Genomic DNA, 20,482 nt, shown 5'->3' with positions numbered 1-20,482 from the left:
GGACAGGTGTTGGCTACCTCCCCTGGCGTTTAAGGGGAAAAAAAAGAAACAATCATATGGGATATTCTTTCTCTTGAACATTCATTCTGTCTGGTTGCTCTTCCACCTACGGATAGATTGGATTCGTATATAGAAGGTATAAATGGGGAATTGTACGTTTTGAAGAATGGAGTCCATGGGCACGACAACATGCATATCTGATGTCCATACCAACGGCAACCACAACAACCAACATCAGCAGATCCACAGGTATGTACATATCACCTACTCCAGAACGAGCTCTATAGGCACAAGACAAGTTTTTTTCATCTTAGATGATACAGAAATCAGAATTATGCAAGGGCAAGATCACATATACAAAATGCGCCAGAAGAAAAGAAAAGACAGATAGCTGAATAGGGAAGATGGTGATGGTGATGGTGATGGTGGTCGGGGCGATGTTTGACAATAGTTGATCGAGTCCATATATACCATCCCTAAACCGGGCATAATGTAAATGGCAGAAATAGTTTTGCCGCCGTCCCGTCTTCGAACAATGTCGGCCATCCCCATAACTTTGGTATAATCTGGGCATCCTTTGCATATCCTCACTTCACTGGGTTCCGAATAAAGCACCGTATCCGTCTATTCCCAATAAATCGCTCAAATCATACGCACATCCAGTGCCCAAGTAGATTTATCTAATATGCAACAGCAGAGCCGGAACCAAAGTAAAAAAAGATTGGGTACATCTCCCACATGTTCTATCTCAGCCTTTACGCCCCATTAGGTTGTAAACAATAAAGTTGAAGAAAGTAAAACCCCGATATGAAATTATTTTAACATAAAAGGAATTTAGAATGTTCTCAGTTCAACGATATTGCGCCTCTTCGACTCGTTCGGACGTGTAGGAAGGCTTGTATGCCGCAAAATACCATGAAGAACTATAGAGAAACGGGGGGCGCGCAGTTAGTGCATGCGCAGCATGGCTAAGCTTGCGCGCTGAATGATAGCGGTTGGTTTTTTGGAGATTTTCGCGCGAGCAAGATTCCTTGTGGACGGATGAAGGTGGTTTTGGGGGGGGGGGGGGGGAAGTAAAAGCTACGTACAGCGTAAACGGCTACAGCTGTGAATATCGACGCTGCGACTGCTGGTCCGTTCTCCGGGTCTTTGGTGGACCCGGTGACTGAATGGTGGTTGTTCTGTAATGCCATAATGCTAGTTAGTTCCCTGTGTCTATCCGCGCTTTCACCGTGGGATGGAACGTGTTAAAGCTGCAGCATAGCAACACGATGTGGCATGAGGGAATTCCCTAGCACCCTCCCTTCTTCTCCATCTTGCTGGTTCTGGTAATTTTAGGGTGTGTCTTAGTTTTGATATTGACGTACTTTAAACAGAGAGCCAAGGATTGATAAGATGATGATGGCGAAGATGGAAATGATAAAGCTGTAGAGTCGAAAGAGAAGTATCAGTCTGCTGTACCAGTTGCAGATAGACATAGGTTTGCTTTGTATGAACGGGGAGAGTGTGCACACTCTTACCAGCTCCAGGCGTTGGCCGCAGATACGACCGGCTTCATTTTGATCGGAGATCCGAATTACGGATGGATGCTCAGAGACTGGAGGTGAGAACAGTTCAGTTAAGCTCCTAGAACTTCTTGAAAGGTAATTTTGGAGAATAGAGTGGACAGCTAGAGTAACTAAAGGAGTTGTAAACGTAATTACACGGACAAAGATGTTAAAAATGATGCGAGGGTGCCGCTTGTTGCGGGTTCGTGAGGGTTGGCTGCTGCGATGTTGGAGGAAATCAACGTAAGCAGAGTTAAGTTACTAGTTAACTATGCTAGGCTAACGTTATAACCAACTAACTACCTACCTACATGAACATCGGTCCACCCAAACCCCTCCAGCTACAGCTTCGCTTGATGTCCTTCAACCATTCCAATTGCATTATTACTTCTGTAGTTTGTTTGTGTATTAAATGTATGTCTTCAAATGATTAACAAATGCTTTTGTATTTTCCTTGCCTCCTAATGGGAGTGATGTGCCCGGCGAATCCCAGACCAAACCCCCATACCTGTGACATATGACATCAACCGTCTCTATATATAGTTAGTTAACTAACGGACTCCACCAAAAGGAACACCAGAGTCACCGCAGCCCAACTAACTAGAGTTTAATTCGAATCATCTCAATGCAACAACTAACCGTGCCACGCGCAACTCACTACCTCCCATCAGTGAGTGCGCCCCACCGTAAAGAAAATATCACCGTAACGAGGGGAAATCTCTTTCTTGTATATTCATCACCAATCTTCAAAATTTAATAACCACCACCACCATGCCTAGAAATATTAAATATTCGGAAGATCAGATTCAGATGGCATTAGACACCGTAAAATCAAATCCAAATTTAAAAATCACGGATGTGGCGCGAGAATTCAAAATTCCATATGGAACTCTGTATGGACGCGTTAAGGGAAAGAGATCAAGGAATATGAGGGCTCCAATCAATCGAATGTTGAGTGACAGCCAGGAGGAAGCAATCAAGAATTGGATTCATCAACTGGATAAAAACTTTTGTCCTCCTACAGTTGAACATATCGAAGCTGCTGCAAATTGAATGCTGAGTTGTTATCATATCAATCCAGACACCTCTTCTACTGTGGGCAAGATGTAGATGTATCAATTCATCAAATGTCTGCCAGGTTATAAGAGGATCAAGCAGAAACCTATGAATCCAAAATGAGTGTCAAATGAGGATATAAACTTTGTTATCAACCGGTTCAACCACTATGAATCTGTCTTCAATCAGTATAAGTTCTACACCAGTGACATTTATAATTTCAATGAGATTGGGTTTCAAGAAGGAGAAGACTGTGGACAATGGGTTACAACTGCCTATCAAGGTGTCAATTCTGTCATACAATCATCATATTCTCGCGGGTTAATAACAGTGGTGGAATGCATCAGTGCAGATGGCGCAGTGTTGAAGCTATTGATTATAATGAAATCAAAGGTTCATCTAGAAGATTGGTATATACACTCTAACCTGCCTGATGATTATGCCATCGCCATATCTGACACTGGCTTCACTAATGATGAGATTGGATTTAAATAGATAAAATGTTTTAATACTGCCACTAAGAAATGCCAGGTTGGCAGTCATCAATTATTACTGCTTGACAATCATGAATCTAATCTTACTGAAGAATTTCTTCAATATTGTGACTTTCATAACATCATTGTATTTGGATTCCCATCCCATACAAGTCATCTACTGCAACCTCTCAATGGTGTGCCTTTCCAGCAATATAAGCATTATTATACAAAAGCAGTTAACGAGGCTACTCGATATGGATATGAACAATATGGTGGGAGGCAATTCCTTGCTAATCTAGAGAGTGTCTGTCATCAAACCTTCAAACCTGCCATCATCAGAGCTGGATTTGCTGACTGTGGGATCTATCCAATCAAATAAGAAGTAATCCTTCAACGCCTGAGACAACATAATATAGATGACAGCCCAGAGCTGCTTGTTTATGATGGTGATGGTGAAGAATGCTCCAGTTTTACTCCACCTCCTGAGACCTGACCCTCCACTACATCTTCTCAGTTGACATCCCCAGATACAGTCATAAAACTACATCGTCAAATCAAGGCAGCAGATAAGATCATACAAGAGATGAAAAACATTCTGACACCTGGTCTGACCCAGTGATTGGATAAGATCTTCAAGGGGAGTCTGATACAGGCAGAATTGAATGCACATTGAGAGAATGAGTTATCTGTTCATTATTTGATGAATAGACGTCGGATTGTCAAAAACAGCCGCAGGCAGGTGCAGGTAGAGGGGGGTCCTCACTATCAAGGATGCCAATCGCAAGATCAAGCATCGTAAGGAAGAGGAATCAATAAAAGAGAGGAATAGAGCCCTACAGTCGGTTGGGATCAAAGTCCCCAAATCAAATGCCAACCAACCACAACATGATGTTATTAATGAATCTCAATCTATCGGAGATTCTACATGCTCTAATGAGTATATAGATAATCTTTATATTATAGATAGGCATGGTGTTGACCATTAATTAATTTTTGAAGATTGGTGATCCTAGAAGATTTTCATTACAGTGATATTTTCTTTACGGTGGGGCGCATTCACTAATGGTGAGTGCGCGTGGCACGGCTAGCTTATTAAATTACATTAAATTAACAATCGGATTAGGGACAGCTTGTTCTTTTATGACCTATACCACAGTTCGTACGACTTGGTGGAGCTCGTGAGCGCGGTGGAGACTCAGGCGGTGGAGGCTCGCAGGGTGAATGACAACGGCTGTTCAACAAGCTCAGCAGGTGGAATAATTCAGATGGAATCTTGTGTTTTTTCTTCTCTTTCTAATTTGCATCAAAAATAACCTGATATTGCTTCTTCACAATACTGATGTTGAGTATTTCATATTTACAGACCTTAATATCTGATCAAGACCGTGTCTTATCAGATTCTTGTCCTACAATCTGAAAAGATAGAATTTTAGAGCTGAATATTCGGCTGTCGGCTGCTAAAATACTCCCTGATTCGAATAAGATAATTTTAATAGTCATGAAGCTGCTTTGAATGTTTTAAGTCTTGAAGACTTTTATATATATATTATCAAGTATCTAAGGTTTTTTAAGATTGATGTTTTAGTAATATTGAATTTAAGCTGTATCTACTGTTCAGTTAATCTTTTTTTTACATTTGATAAAATTTTAAAATAAAGTAGTTTTTTTAAATATTTATATTTTAATTTATATTTAATAGTTATAATAAATAAAAATTAATCTTAACTACTTTAACTATTAAAAATCAAAGACTAAAGAAATATAATTTATCATCAAATATTTTATTTCACTGAATATATTTTTCTATTCTACAATTAATAAATTGTGAAATGAAGTGTTAGGCTCGTGATCTCGATGCCAGGATTAGGTTTATCTCCATCATGTGACCTTGTGGATTGGTTATAGTCGAATCCTTTCTTACGCAGCTCGCATTCACTCCCTAACATTAAGTAATCATCAACTAAAATTTCTTATATTAAATATATAGATCTATTTCTTATATCTGTTGAGAGCTTTTAGCAGTATAACTGATTATATTGCACTTGCTACAATATTGATAAATCTTATATTTCTCTATGTTACGGCGCAGCTGCTTGTATATGGATTAAGCTGATCCGCCCCGCTACGCTCTGAAGGTTGATCTGATCCGATCCTCAACCAACCTCTATATATTCGGCTGCTCGTTCATTCCACATTCTAATCCCCAGTTTAGTATTCTCGTTGCAGCTGCCTAGTTAGATAGATGAATTGAAGCTGTTGTCTTGTTATCATCTTGACTCTAGTTGAGCCATGGTGACACTAACTAGACAACTAATTAATTAAAGACCACTAAATAAAGTTCTATATCACACAATAAAATACCTTGGTTTATAAAATTTCTTAGTTCATGATAATATATTGATATAGATAAACATTTATACAAAAATTCTACGCTTAATTTTTATCTCTAGTTTAGTTATTAAACTAATTTTTAATTTTTTTTTTTAAATTTTTTTTTTTTAAATTTTTACGCTTTACAGGTTAAGAATAATATATGAAAATAGTACTTATTCTGAAATATTGACCGATTTAATCATAGTCATTTATAATTTTCAGACTATAAGTGTTCCGTTCGCTTGGGCGTTCTGCTCGCTTGGGAAGTTGCGTTAGTTACACAGTTCAAATCAACTTACGTACTCCGCTAGCTCGACAAGAAACATCCCTATACACCGGAATACACCGGATTCCAGAACTCTCTTCATTTCTCGTTAAGAAAACAATATCAAGCATCTAGCTTCCATTCATCCTATTCCACTCCACGCACTCCGCAAATGTCACTCCAGACCCCCCGAATATATCAAGCGCACTTCCAAACGTCAAGTCAACTTTGCCTCCGCTGCTTGACTTAACGCGGTCGAGATCCCCCAGATTCCTCCCGCCTCCAGCGTACGCCACTGGTATGGTGCACCATTCCGCCAATTTCGATACGAGCGCCTCATCAATTCCTTGCTGCAGCCCTTCAACATCTGCCGCATGTATAAGGAATTCAGAGCAATACGGTTCGAGCGTTGCGATGCTTTCTGTAAATGGACCTGGTTAATACCACAACTGGAGTATCTTGCATATAACAAATAGGATAGATAGATACCTTGCGTAATCTCCATTTCCGTTATCGTCTGCCACCTGTTCATGGCAACAAACCACGAGTCTCCCTTCTTGCGGCAACTCAAGTCCAGAACCAACTTAGACTTATCATTTCCGAGTACGGAGAGTATCGTCCGTAAGCGCTCGAGGGAGAATCGCCCTTCTGGAAAAAGGTAGGATGTAATAATAACCTACTATTCATTTGCAACTTATAAGTCACTTGCGCACACCCTCAAAGCGACAAAAGAATAAAGATGACATAACATGAACCACTATCAAACATCACACAGGAACCAATGCACAAGATTCCAGGCAGAACAGACAGACCTTCTCAGCGCCAGCTGCAATCCAATGCTGCGCATTCTTATCAGTAATGCCGCCAGCAACTTGCAGACCTCCAGGCCAAGCTGCCAGAGCCTCCCTTGCAGCTTCTTCATTGCCCCCTCCAAGCATCACAACATGTCCGCCAGTCAAATTATGTTCTTTGTAGAGTTTGGCAAAATACGCAGCAGGCTGCGATGATATGAAGTTGGTCTTCAACTCTGCCGGTTTGGAGGTCAGCGTACCGCCAACAATTTGTTTAACTTGACCCGCATGCAAATCAATGCATGGACGGAAACGAGTCATCTTTCTTCCTTGAGATTTAAATGCGAAATTCCTCCCTACTTCTCCATCTAGTGATCTCTCATATTCGCTGTAATATAATTGTTTTGGTGGGAGGGTTTCTTTGCAGTTGTTCGTTAATCACCATTATCACGTGATCTTTAACCATAATGACATAAGTTCCGCAAAAGAAAAAAAAAATATACTTTGAGCGAAAGTCGATGATCCTATACAACAACATGTTTTCAAAGTATTTACCTCAATCGGCAACACGGAAACGCTTCGAATTGGTGAATATTCGCTGCTTTTACATATAATGTTAGGCAAACGAAAACGGGATGTTACTGTTGTTACGAGACAAGCCCATAACGAGGAGGATAGCGACGAGGAAAACCCGACATCCGCCGATGAAGCACAGGATATTCTACGCAAGATTTTTGAGGCTGAATTTGGGCCAGTGGAAGCGCTTGTGAAACCTATATCCACTGCTCCAAAGGAGTCTTCATATTTTTCGTCCGCAGAAGAGGAAAATGACGGTGAGGAAGAGTGGGAAGGCCTTTCGGACGAAGCCAATGCCGTCGAACAGCCTGCCAAAGTAGTTGAGGACACAACTTCATGGAACTCGAGGAAGGACTGCGTAGACAAACAGGCTTGGAAAACTTTTATGGTGTGTTTCACTCAATCTCATGCGCTTCTTTTTCTTTTTCTTTTCTTTTTTATTATTCAATTCTAGAGGATGAAAGTAAAGCTTTTGGTATAAAATTGAAAAAGAAGGGAGAAAGGCATGATCTAACAAAAGTCATCATGAACTCTATAGACAGCAAAACCCCCCCCATCCTCCGGGACATCGAAGATATCATCCAAGAGCAAGTTGACAGCAGCAACAGGCGACACCACGGATGACCTGGCCATGGATGCAGAGAACCTGAAAAACGACCTCGCCCTCCAGAGACTACTAAAGGAATCCCATCTCCTCGAAAGCGCAGACGACCTCAACCCAACCGGTGCGAAACGACACCGCGCCATCGATCTCCGTATGCAATCTGCCGGAGCAAAAACATCCTTATTCACACAAGCGAAAATGCCCATGTCCCATCGCAAAGGTATCATTGGGAAAGCGAGCAAAAAGGAAGAAGCGCGACGGAGAGAAGCTAGGGAGAATGGGATTATTCTTGAGAAGCCTATTTTCTCTACGCCTGGGAAAAATAAGAGTGGCAGCGGTCGAGGTGGTCGGAGTGAGAGGGGTATTGGGGGCCCGGCTATAGGGAAGTTTGCGGGTGGGACATTACGGCTGAGCAAGAAGGATATATCTGATATTCAAGGGCCGAGGAATATGGGGTTGAATAGGGGCAGAAGGAGAGGGAGAGGCAGTGGAGGACGCAAGTGAAATATTACGTCAGGCTGATGTTATTCATCACCCACAAGTCTGGATGCACAGGAAAGTTCCATTCCCAGCAAGGGACTGAGAACAGGACACGTCGGCTGCTGGCTGTGTCTTTACACACTGTAAAGTGGACAGACACACCCACCCCCCGGCTCAGATGCACATGTTTATATGGTGGTCAACGAACACAAGGGAAAAGGTTTACCGAAAGGTAACTCTAACCTTCTGCACTTGTTTCAGATTTGCGGATTGGGTTTAGGCAACTCATAATGCCTTGATAAGAATCAATATCCGGATTCCAGACCATCCGGGTAAATGTCTACCGCAAACATGAGACGTTCCAGGAACCTTGCAATAATTAGATCGACAGAGATAGAGATACTGATACTATCGCGTCTTCCACATGCTTTTTCTTTTTCGGATTTAGTTCGCTGCGAAGTGCCAATTTTCCAAAAGTTTCTTTTTTCTCATGTCGGGTTTCCAAATGAGGTTTCAGGGGCAGCCTGACAACCAAGCTAGAGTTTCAGAATTAAGTGATGATCTAGAAAAGACCCCAAAATGAAACTGGACGGACCAGTTGAATATACGTCCATATGTGAGGGCGTGGATCGTACATATGACCCTTGTATTGATTGTCACGAGCATGGATTGAATAGATTCCTGGGTAGAAAGGCATGGTGTGTCTTGACTGTGTGCGTACGCTCTTTTTTTGGTTTTAGACGTTAATTCAACCAACTTCTATATCAGCCCGGAGAGGGAGGATTTCTCGCTGGGTATAATTCCCTTTTGATTCCGGTTCTTTCTTTCACACCAAGTCCTCTGTTGCGGTAGGGTGTAGCCCGAGACTCGATGGGAGGCATTCAAGCTTGGGATACGAAGCGCAGGGCACTGTCGAGAGTCCCGATTTAGATAGCAGAGTAACCAACCCTCCCATGAAAGAATCAACCCCCACCTGCGGGAGCGGAGCTCATATGTCAGGGGCAGGGTATTCCCCCGTCCAATCACACATTGCCGCACACCTTGTGCGGTGCCTTCAAATTGTTATCATGAGCCCTTAAAACTGTTCCAGCCGGAGGAAAGGGAGCCTTTTTCCTTTTGAACCATGCTTCGAATTCCTTTCACTACCAGGAACAACAGAATCCCGGCCTTCCACCTCAGGATTCTTGATCCATTGCAGCGCAGAGTGGGCCGCAATTTCTCTTGGAAATCTAAACTAGAGACAGTCGTCACTGTTTCCAATCAATCGAATAGGGATATGGTGGTCAAAATGTAACTCCTTGCTTTATCCCTACGGCGAAGAATGATCTTCTAGCTCTCTCCTTTGCATAGACAAGCATTTATAACTATTATACATATAATGTCACTCTCTGAGTTCCAAGGGGAAGCAAACGCCCAAGTTCTCTCCAGATCCTATAACTATCTTTTTACTGCATCTCTCGCACGGTAGTTAAAGGGGACATGTTTTTGGGTGTTGATGGGAAGAGTCAAGGTTTACCTCCATCGAAATTCGAAGACGGAAGTGGGCAGAGCCTTTTGCTTGAATCTGAAGCGTCTTTGTACAATTAGTTACTGCGAACATACAATATCTTCTTTCTTTCTCTCCCCCCATTGAATATTCATTGGTTGCACTGCTGCTCCACGATCTGGAGATAGTCGTTCAGGGCCTGCGATAAAATTGTTTATCCTTCATGAGTAGCTCCATTCTATCGCATGCCGCATTCTCCCTCTTCGGGTTTGTGGATCGCTGGCGCCTAGTGAAGAGTTTGTCTCTTCGTTCAATTTTAAGTTTTACTTTGAATGCCATAGAGTCTGCCCTTACTGAAATGGCACATTGATCATCTCCACCATTGGAGAGTTCGTGAAATATGGATAGAATAATGGCTAAGCTGTCCGATCGCCGCACTTCACCGGCAGCAGCACACTTTGTGCTCGGAAGCCTCAGGCTCCGCCTTGCCGGCTGGTTAATTTGTGGTTTGATATATCAAAATTTGGCAAAGAGATTCTTCCTTTTTGAACAGAAGTGGGTTCTTCCCACCGTGGATGACGCCAGTGACCCCGAGCAGCCGAATCCTTACCATCAAAACCTCGCAAAGGCCAAGCTTCGAGCATATCTACCAAGAACAAGAACAGCGCTGCCTCCAGCGACAGAGGGGAAATCTCCAAACGATTACTCCGTTCAGCATCAAGCGTTTGCAAGATTCCTCATCAGCCATGCAATGCAGTCTGGGTCGTGATTCGGAGACCCCAGAAACTAATGCCGGGGGCTTGCTTCGAGTTGCCCAATAGCGTACCCATCTCAAGCGAAGATCAGAACATCTGGTTCCTTCAACTTTGTAGGGCGAAGTTGCCTTTCAGATTAAACGCCAGAGGAATGATTAAAATTTTCGAACTTTTGCGCTGGGGTTTCCCCGAAGATACCCGGATACTAATCTACCTCTCTTTTCGGGGTCTGACGAAACCACAGTCGTGACCCGTATCAACCAGTTATCTACGGTTCTGCAGCAATGGCATTTTGAGAAACAATTGAATTTGGTTTTTGCGCTGGAATCCAGAGTGAAGTGATCTTCATGCCTGGATATCTCGGCGGGTGGAACGTGGGCTGTCTGGTACTACCCCCTATTCGCCTGGCTGAGACCATCCTTCGCCATCCTTGTCTCTGGCAACACAACTACGACTATTCTTGAATAGTGATAGAGCGAGCTGCACTATGCATCATGGATGCCTCACCTGCGACGTATGAACTAGGAGAAGAATCCGCTGCAATCGCGGGAGTGTGCCCCGAACAAGACTTCCTTCCCACACGTTTTGCTGTTTGTTTGCTTGGCCTGAAGGAAAATCGTTGTCATTTGGCAATACTGCCAGTGGATAGTTAATACTATGTGAAATTTCTGGAGCTAAAGAAGATTAAAGCCAATGGCCATTTTCTTAGCCGGGCTATTTTACGTGTTTCTCTTTTCGTTTCCCACCCCTTTTCCTAGTGGCCTGGCAAAGAACCATGCCCTCTCATTTGCTGGTCACAGCGATGCGCAACAAATAGCGCTGGAGCTGATGTTCCGACATCAAGGCATCTTCATTATGGCATTGAGGCGGGGGTTCCACGGGGCGACTGGGGTTGGCTTCTCTCCCATCGGAAAAAACGTTCTGGGGTCGACGATCATCTGTTTTCATTCTACGTCTTTTTTTTTTTTTTTTTTTCCAAGTCATTTTTCCCCTCCAAGGGATGTGTTCTTCTTGGATCTTTCTCATCGTTGCAGTCTCGTTGGAAGCGTCTATCCTCGAAGAATCTCGATTTGAACGACTTTGTCTGTTCCCGCCTGGCGCTTGATGTAACATCGCGGTCATCGAATTTGCGTTAGAGCCAACACAACAGCGCAGCGATTTTTTTTCTCTCAACCAACTGTCAAGATGATGATGAGGGGGATGATGGGAGTGCGACCCTCTCTAATTATGGCGTTGAGCCTTTTCGCTCTTCTGAATAAAAACTTTTCAAACGCTGAAGATCTCCCGATGTGGTTCAACGGATACTACGTATATCCAAAAGACGGATCAACTTCAAGTTCGTACAAGTTTGAATAAATCCGGCCATCAAACTGTTCTTGGATATGCTCATTTTCTTTTTTACTAACTGGGACCATTCTGGTCCATATCCATAGCCGAATCGATAACATGCGGCAACACTGACAGCGCGTGGATAACATCGGGAACCTATGCCGGCTGTTGCAAAATTTCTCAAACAACACCATGTGCAATGGCTACAAACTGTCTAGATGGAACCGTTCAACTTCAATACGGTCTCACTTATACCTGGTACGACCATCGCCTTCCGCCCAGATGAGAAGGAGAAGAGGAAGAGAAAAGAAAGAGGAGGAAACCCCTGTCTCCAGGTGTGGATGAGGCAGCATATCAATATATCTGACAATGAAAATAGTCAACGAGGCGCCTCCTGCCAAACAATGACCGTATACGAAACCTCCCCCTTCGGCTCGCCGTCCGCAACAAACATCTTCTGTTGGCAGGATTGGAAAGCGTATACTGTCTACCGCACTCTCCCGGCGGACGTCACGGCCACGGCAACGAGTAAGTTCATACTCACGGTTCCGTCTCAATTTCTTCATCAGACATCAGCTCTCCGAATCCCCATTACCCAACACCAACATGTCCTCAGGGTAAACATGCTCAAAACATTAAAACACATCCACTTACATGTTCCATCTTCAAGAATCGCCATCAATCACTCCACCACCCCAGCGTTCACCTCTGTCAACAACAGCTTCATCTTCTTCTCCAACCCTACCATCCCAAAAAGAACAAGAAAATCCACAATCATCAAACAAACCCTCCTCGGGCGTAATAGCAGGCGGTACAATCGGCGGTGTCGCGGGTGTCACCATCGTAGGCCTTGGCCTCTTCTTCTTCCGCCGCAACCAGAAAAGGGGCAAAATCGCAATGGGGATTGGGCGAGGGTCGGAACTGGACAGCTCACAGATGCTATCCGAGCTGGGTGACGGGCCACGCGGAGCTGGGGCTGTAGTTACAGCGAAAGGGTACTATGCACCTGCTGTTGCTCCCGAAAACGAGCGTGACATTGCTCCGTATCTGAAAGCGAATCTATCGCGTGAGAGGCTTACGGCTGCGCAAGAAATGCCCACGAGCCATGATTGAGAAGGGGGTGTTGGTCTTTATTTTAGTAATGTGCATGCGCATTATATATCCTCTGGAGTGGAGGGGGCTTTTTGTGCATTGTCTATATCTTTGGATATTTTGGTTGGTGGATTGGAATATGGATGAGTCACTGATCTTGCTATCCAGGTATCTATTTGTTGATAATATGTTATTATATCACTCTCTTTTCGGCTTCTTTCATGCATCAAAATATATCTTTATTCCTCTTCCTCTTTGTCCTCTGTTCTTTCTCATGAATATCTGTATTATTTTCTTGGCGATCTTGTACATATGTTGTCCCTTTCATCTAGTCCATTTACCCCTTTTTCCTGGGTGTTTATATGCCAATGGAAAGCCCAGCGATTTCTATTGCAGGTATGTGGCCTGGGAAATAAAATAGAAAGGTTTGCATATGGCAATCATCTCAGTCAAAAACCATCTTGTGAGCGTTTGATGGGCCTATCTTCCGTTCATCAAAACTAGTATCTGACAAGATATACGAAGAGCAGAGAGGATATCTCCAATTTCTAGTTTGGAAACAACAAGAGCCCCAAAACATTCCTTGCATGAATCAACCGGGCGGCTAAAGATAGTAAAAAAGCCCATTTAATCAGAACCATAGTTTCATTTTGAAGAATCCTCCATCCAGATGTAAGAGGATAGATATATATCAAACAAGACCCATATGAAATCTTACTTCCAAAACTGAACATACAATATACACAGAAGATATTTATAGCTTCCAGCACGGGGTAAAACCTGATATCCATTTCAGCAAAAACAAGCCCAACCAGTCACATACATCTCTAAAAAAAAAAAAGAAGAAGAAAATCTTGAAAGAATTTCATGCAGTAGCCGCTGTCCGGACTAGCTAGGTACCCCCTAACGAACTGTTAGATCCAGGGTTGTGAAACCACAAAACGACCAGAAGCTGATAGAGAATTTCCATCGCCTTCCTGTCCTGACCCATTGATGCCGTTTGGCTGCGCCTCCTCGGGCCTTCAGAACGCCAAAACCGTCCCGCGCCACCGGCCGATTGATAGGCTCCCTCTTTGCGCTCTTGATTGACCTTGCGCTCTCCACACTTTCCATTCACAGTTTTAACTACCTCGCTCTCTGCCTGCAGGTGACGGGTAGCCCGTAGCATAATGACAACGATTTGAAGCAAGAGGGCTCAAGTCTGGGCTCTTGCATTTTCGGTTCACCAATCCCTAGCATGACTTTGTATATTGACAGGTTCAAGCATGTGCGTTCACACCTTGATGATGACAAGTGTCACCGTGAGCCTAGAGCCTAGACCAAAGCTAATAATGCTCGGTTCCCAGTCCAAAGTCAACCATAGCTTATTTTTGCCTGTCTATGAATAACCACTGCATCCAGAACAGAGCTGGACCTTGAGGAAGCTATTTCCAATGCAGCAATAGCAGAGAAATACAAAACGTTGTTGAAGAAATATGAATAAGCGTCGTTTTGTTACGGACAGCATCGCAAAGTCTTTTTATTCTGTTTACTACTGTTATAGCAATGTCTAAATAAAGACAATCTAATTAGTATTTTATCATAGACAATAAATGCCAAATTCTATGATACAAGCATCATAGCATGAATTTAATAAATTCTCTCTCTTTTTTTTTTTTTTTTTTTTTTTTTTTTTTTTTTTTTTTTTTTTTTTTTTTTTTTTTTTTCTCGGTGTAATCAAGACTTTGTTTCTTGAAGTTTTCAATTTTCTTGTCGACATCAAATAAGATATCATAGACAGTATTATATTTATTCACTATTCTCTTTCATAGCCTTCAGCTCTGATAATTGTATTATTGAAACATAGGACTGAGAGCTTGATGAAACTGAAAAGAAAACCAAAGGCAATATAAGAGCAAGTACTGAATGATGACTATGATAGCCTACAAGATGATATCATTTTGATATCCTGCAGCTTTAATCTCGTCATTAAGCTATGAAATCTAGCAGATAAGTATAAAAACATTTAAAACTTTGTTAAGAGTATAATCACAGCGTCAGCACTATTCAAATTTCCTTTTGCAAAGCTGCTGAGGCATTATCTGGAAACTTCTTTATTAGTACAAGCAGAGATAAGGCTCTAAAGATATGGGATATCGCCACTGAGTATTGCATGAAGACACTGCCAAGGCCAGATATGCTGGGTATGAGATGTCTACCCCTTCGTTGATAGAAGATTCCTTCTCTTGACTGGGGAAGATATGACCGCTTAGTTAGGAGATATCTCCAGATCGATTCCAGGTGATAAGCTGATAATGTTTGGCCATGAGCACTTCAATGGAAGTTGTGCACTCACTCCGCCTGCCTTGTATCAGTATCTTGGACCCCTGACTGGACTGAAGAAGCCTCCATATGTAGTAGCATAGCAGAGTTCATGGTGACTGAGTCATGGAGATCAGAGACTATCAAACTCTGTGATTGATAATCGCGGGACTTGCCTCCTGGCACTAGAAGGCCATGACAACTGGGTGCGAGCTCTGGCTTTTTTCATTCCCGGCGGCAAATATCTCCTTTCAGCATTGGATGACAAAGACGCTCGCTATGCTGCTAGGACCTGAGTCAAGAGAGGAAGTGCATCAAGATGCTCAGCGACGTGCATGATGGCTTTGTCAACTGTCTGAGGCGAGTCCCGGGAACTGCCAAGGATGTACCTGCAGTTTACAGCGGGCGCTGCGGGGAGGAAGAATGATGAAGGCAATGAATGGGACGCCGGAGAGCAACGGGATAAGAGAGGAACCATCCAGGTGCAAAATCCGCAGCGTTGTCGCCACGGCAGGGGTGGATTCAAAGTTGAGGATTTTCGCGAACTGAGGTCGCAGGGGATGATCCCGAACTGACAGATGCATACTGCTGCTTACTGCTGCTCGTCTCGCACTCGCGAGGAACAGACGTCAACCATCCCCAGCTCATTTTCAGGAGCTGTCAGCTTGTCCTGTTTCAGGAGAAGTAGATTTACATGAATAGAACACACTTGCAACCAGCGAACAACGCCTTCCAGTGCCCAGGATTTGTCAAGGGATCGCTAGATATTCCTTCCCAGCGCCAAGCAAGCAATGAACTTTGCAGACTTGAGCATGTTAGTTACGCCACTTCCATTTTCTCTTTCTGTTTTCTCAAGGATAATTGAAATCGTCTATTACGTCTTGAGATGCGCTAAGGTAGCAGCAAACAAGATAGTAATAGTCGATACAATAACCTCTTCCATAGAAGAGCTATGTACACAATGAATTTCTCTGCAGTCAGTTTCATCGCTCTTTTATAAGAGGATGTTGCTCCAGCTTGTCTGATCTTCATATAGAATGTCACAAGTAATATGTCAGAAAATATTCATACAACTATTAAGTGTTTTATACATCATACCACTGCAGAGTATTCGATTGATCATTATCTTTGATAGGATGAAATGTGTGACATTGTCTGCAGTGTGAACTAGTTGTCAAGATGAGGAATGCATCTCAGCTCTAGCACACTGCTGTCAGTCAAGGACTTGAGACACGGCTGAAACGGTTGACTCAGGGAGTCGGGGTTCCTCCGCGTTTTCCTCCCCCCCAAAGAAAAAGGAAAGAAAGGAAAGATCTATCCTCCCGGTTAGGCTTTAGTAGATCTCGATACTCGGTGGGTCTGATCTTAGCAGTCCAGCGCAGAGTCGCAGTCGGGCAAGATGGTTCACCTGGGCAGCTCCACCGGACAGAAAGGTTTACCAGCGTCATTCTGCAGCAAGTTTTCCTCGCCCAGTTGATGCTAAATGCCATATCGCATACAAACTATACACTATAGCGTAGTCTCTTCGCCCCACATTAGTTTCTTCCCAGCATGGTTCCACTGACTTTTCTAAGCCGTTAACATCATGAATCGTTGATCGGGCACATTCGTAACGTAGCCGGATTGCTCAATTCCAGCCCCATTGCCCGAAAGGGGGGGGGGGGGGGGTTCAAAATGGGTCTCATGGATGGCGATTTGGGCTCATTTGACCCGGCACCGATCCAAGACTGGCATAGGCCATGAGAAAATATCATAAGGACCGGCATTACGACAGCGGAAAAGGTACCTGTGCTGTTATGATATGTCTTAGCAGTAACGCAGGACATTTGTGTCAGACATGGAAGATGAAAAGCGTTCAAGAAAGACGCACTCAAGAAAGCGGCCATAAAATGGTACCATTGTGAGTCTTTTTCCGACATCCATGCCTATTCTTCCGGAAAATGATAAATCAAAGCCTTCCAGCCACTCGAAGTCTGGCGATGAGACAAAATTCAAGATGAAAAGCCGACCACACCACTCACTCATCATCAAACCATCTCCCGAGCCGGTCAACATGTAGTCAGTAACTTCCACCAGAATGATACCATGATTCCAACTCTCGGCCCAGAATCAAGCCCAAGCAAGCGAACAAAGCACCATGTCACCTCTCCGCAAGCCTTTCTGCATAATACCTCAGCCAAAAAAACACGCCATCAATGCACCCTGGCAGCGGGTCCATCGGGCCATCTCTTATCCATCTCTGTACCCCTCATCTAGTCATGCTCGACTCCCCACCAGCCCTGAAAACCTGAGACTGCCGCCAAGTTCCAACTGAGGTCGAAGTCAAAACGAACCCCGGGCTCCATTTTTCCGAAACTAGCGCCTCTAAGCCTCAGGATTCTGAAACCGCGCGCCGCATCGGTAGAGAGACTTTATCCAATACCCAGGCAACACAACCATTCGTATGTACGGTACATGCACACGGGGAACCTCTTTTTTTTTTTTTTTTTTTTTTTTTCCCTTTGAGGATGAGTTACCAAACTTTTTGACGGGGATGAGTTGTTTTTTCCCTCCACTCAAGAAAGCCCACAGGCTTGCTGGTAGTTACTCTACAACTGCCTACTCCATGGCTAGATCGCGGCTTCGCGAGGGCCAACCGCGGAAGTTGTAAATGGGGATTGGACTGGATTTGTAAAAAGTATTTAGTGGTTGAGAAAGTATAGACGAATGTGTTTAACAGATGACGTTCCTCGACGGATTCTTTAGTTACTTTTTGCTTTTTCGTGGTGGATTTTGGGTGGAACCGCTTGGCCCCGCCCTGGCGCCAGTTTGAGAATGGTTTGAAAGTGCGGTGAGATGGGAATGGGCTGCCATTATTTTTAACCCCTCCCCCTTTCTTTTAACTATCCTTTTTGTGAAATCCCATGTCTATTTCGTAATAGATTTCCCCCCCCTCCCCTTTATCTCGGATTTTGCGAGGTTTGACTTGGGAGAAAGGGAAGTAGACGAGGTTGGGTTGAGCGATGCAAACAAGGAAGACAGCAAAATAAGATTTTCTTTCTATAAAAAGAACCAATGCTAACTGGCTGACAACCTTTGCCAAACTGGCGACTGGCTGGATACAAAGTATTGCTTGCGGTTGGTTGATTGGTGAATTGATTGGGTGGTTGGGGCTGCAACTTGCGATTTCATTTTGATGTGCAAGTTTTTTTTTCTTTTTTTTTCTTTTCTTTTTTTCTCTTTGAGTAGCCTGTCGTTCTGTCAAGTTGATGTTGTGCTTGGTTGCAGTCCAGCCATTGGCGTTTGTTCCAAGATTGCTTCATTATCTAGCCGAGTCCAATGGGGAGTGGTTTTTCCGGGGTAGCTTAGGTATCCATTTTGGGCTGTGTCGGTTCTGTGCGTGGAATGTGTCAGGTTCAAAGGGATTGTGCTTCGTCCTTTGCGCTGTATGGATGAAATGGGCTTCCTAAGGCTGTGGTCAGATTTTGAAGTGGACATGTATATACGGGAAGTATCCATGGATGTCGGATGTTGTTGAGATTAGGTTGTTGGACTTTCAAAGAAACAGGGATAGATAATATATAAGATTTTTAGAAAGATACTTTAGATTTCTTTTTCCTCTCCATAGTTAGACTCTATCTCTCTTTTCCTTGATTTCATGTTTTCTTTTCTTTTTCTTTTCTTTTTTTTTTTGTTATAAAAAAGCTTTTTATGAAAACCTTAAGGACCGCATTGACTGTGCTTGGAGGAGGCAATGTGTGGATGCGTATAAAAACTTGCCCCGGTGTGGGTGAGAAAGTAGGAACTGCATCTTGATTGTCAACAATCCATTTCTTAATTCCAAAGTATGTAATTCCATAGAATGCCCTGTTCAACCTCCGGCTAATTTTCTTTTTTGCTCTCTTTTCATTTTCCTCTTTCATAATCGCCCCTTGATAAGCTTCCAACTTGGCTTCTTGAGTTCTTATCACGCAGCGCCTCCAACACACTATCTCTTCATCGTGCTTATTGTTACCAGGATACCAGATAGTAATACGTCATGGATCTTTTACTACTACGGGAGCACATTGGGCGATGGAAGCCGAAGCCCCGTCGATGGGATTGATCGTTTTTCGTAACTTTCCGCAAGGAAGATCCTTATCCTAAGGATGTATGTAGAAATGGTTAAGGTTGGTTGAGGAGCGTGGAATCAAGTGGACTGGGAGCTGGAAGGGCTGAAGTAAGTTTTAGGCAAACAAGGCGCTCGTTTCATTCTTTCGCTTTCTTTGAAGCGATAGAGAAATTTGGAATGTTGATAATGAAAAGATGTATGAAAAATGAATAATTAGCTGGGAGAGTGGTACCTGGGAAAAAAGCCATCGGCATCTTCCCCAGGCCTCTCCCCCCCCCCCCCCGATGCATGTCATCACTGTCACTATCACCACCACCACCACCACTACCATCATGGAGCTGGGTAGTGCTAAATGCAGGAAAGCTAAGTAGGGTTGAGAGGTATTAGTAGAAGCCGCATTCTGGTGTAGGAAGTCACGGCTAATCTTACTCATTCCCTCCTCTCTCCCCACTCTCACTGTGAGTTTTGGATGGATGAAACGTCATACAAAGGTCAAGGATAGGTGACCATACGGACGTCGAGGTCGGGTATAGATGGAGCCGCAGTTGCAGATCAAGAGGTGGCGATGAGTTTAGCAGAGAATTAGCCAGAGACGGGGAGAGGAGGCGCATAGACGGCATCTGCCTTCCTTCTGCAGGGACAGTGTTGTACCTGATGCGATGTCAATGTCAGTGAAGATGTGGATGTAGGTCTGTCTGTATGGGTTGTGCAGGCGCATTGTCGGCATGAAAAACATCTTCAGTTTGCCACAAACGAAGGAGAATATCAGAATCGTTATTTTTATTTTTATTTTTTTCCCCTTCTCTTTTTGCTCCTTGGATTCACCTTTCTATAACGCTGCCACGGTGCTATGTGGGCAGTGAACAAAGGCAGACCTTGGACTGGCATAAAATTTCCAATTTTATATCCATATAGCCATTTATGATAGAATATGTGCTGTTGTCTCAAAGCTGGAAGCGCTGTCTGCGATGTCTTCAAGAACACGGGAAATCGGATGGGCTTTCCAATGGTTTGCTCATAATTGGACACTCAAGCGAGTTGGCCACCAAATCCGAAACATAACTAATTAGATTTTAGTCCAATATAGCAATCTACACTTAACAATTCATTAATTACAATATGATTCGAAACAGCTTCTTCTTGTGCCATCTATAACAACATCTCTGCACTTTGATGAAGCCTTAAAAACTGTAAACTTTTTAAAAAAAAAAAAAATTTAATTAAATAATAAATTATTAAAGAACTTTATAAATGAAATAAT

The 20,482-nt window shown here is 43.4% G+C and overlaps 6 protein-coding genes across 6 annotated transcripts; 4 read left to right on the top strand and 2 right to left on the bottom strand.

Annotated features, from left to right (window-relative positions):
* Positions 1 to 850: 850 nt before the first annotated feature.
* Positions 851 to 1,558, bottom strand: PAAG_00414 (hypothetical protein; the record flags this gene model as incomplete). Its single annotated transcript, XM_002797829.1, has 4 exons — positions 851 to 1,030; positions 1,089 to 1,181; positions 1,368 to 1,425; positions 1,521 to 1,558. The coding sequence occupies 4 exons, from the start codon at positions 1,556 to 1,558 to the stop codon at positions 851 to 853; spliced, it is 369 nt and encodes a 122-aa protein (XP_002797875.1).
* A 4,290-nt stretch (positions 1,559 to 5,848) lies between these two features.
* PAAG_00411 (5-proFAR isomerase) lies at positions 5,849 to 6,829 on the bottom strand (the record flags this gene model as incomplete). Its single annotated transcript, XM_002797826.1, has 3 exons — positions 5,849 to 6,138; positions 6,207 to 6,393; positions 6,530 to 6,829. 3 exons carry the CDS (start codon positions 6,827 to 6,829, stop codon positions 5,849 to 5,851), a joined length of 777 nt encoding a protein of 258 aa, XP_002797872.1.
* Positions 6,830 to 7,121: 292 nt separating this feature from the next.
* Positions 7,122 to 8,192, top strand: PAAG_00410 (hypothetical protein; the record flags this gene model as incomplete). The annotated part of the gene is made up of 2 exons (XM_002797825.2): positions 7,122 to 7,472; positions 7,623 to 8,192. 2 exons carry the CDS (start codon positions 7,122 to 7,124, stop codon positions 8,190 to 8,192), a joined length of 921 nt encoding a protein of 306 aa, XP_002797871.1.
* A 1,874-nt stretch (positions 8,193 to 10,066) lies between these two features.
* Positions 10,067 to 10,423, top strand: PAAG_00409 (hypothetical protein; the record flags this gene model as incomplete). The annotated part of the gene is made up of 1 exon (XM_002797824.1): positions 10,067 to 10,423. One exon carries the CDS (start codon positions 10,067 to 10,069, stop codon positions 10,421 to 10,423), a length of 357 nt encoding a protein of 118 aa, XP_002797870.1.
* Positions 10,424 to 11,636: 1,213 nt separating this feature from the next.
* Positions 11,637 to 12,851, top strand: PAAG_00408 (hypothetical protein; the record flags this gene model as incomplete). The annotated part of the gene is made up of 4 exons (XM_002797823.2): positions 11,637 to 11,745; positions 11,843 to 11,996; positions 12,118 to 12,266; positions 12,409 to 12,851. The coding sequence occupies 4 exons, from the start codon at positions 11,637 to 11,639 to the stop codon at positions 12,849 to 12,851; spliced, it is 855 nt and encodes a 284-aa protein (XP_002797869.2).
* A 2,663-nt stretch (positions 12,852 to 15,514) lies between these two features.
* On the top strand, positions 15,515 to 15,706 carry PAAG_11104 (hypothetical protein; the record flags this gene model as incomplete). Its single annotated transcript, XM_015846810.1, has 1 exon — positions 15,515 to 15,706. The coding sequence occupies one exon, from the start codon at positions 15,515 to 15,517 to the stop codon at positions 15,704 to 15,706; it is 192 nt and encodes a 63-aa protein (XP_015703614.1).
* Between the last annotated feature and the right edge of the window lie 4,776 nt (positions 15,707 to 20,482).

Source organism: Paracoccidioides lutzii (genome assembly GCF_000150705.2).
Source record: "Paracoccidioides lutzii Pb01 unplaced genomic scaffold supercont2.1, whole genome shotgun sequence".
Taxonomy (NCBI): domain Eukaryota; kingdom Fungi; phylum Ascomycota; class Eurotiomycetes; order Onygenales; family Ajellomycetaceae; genus Paracoccidioides; species Paracoccidioides lutzii.
Note: the sequence above shows the minus strand (reverse complement) of the source record. Positions and strands in the feature narration are given on the sequence as shown.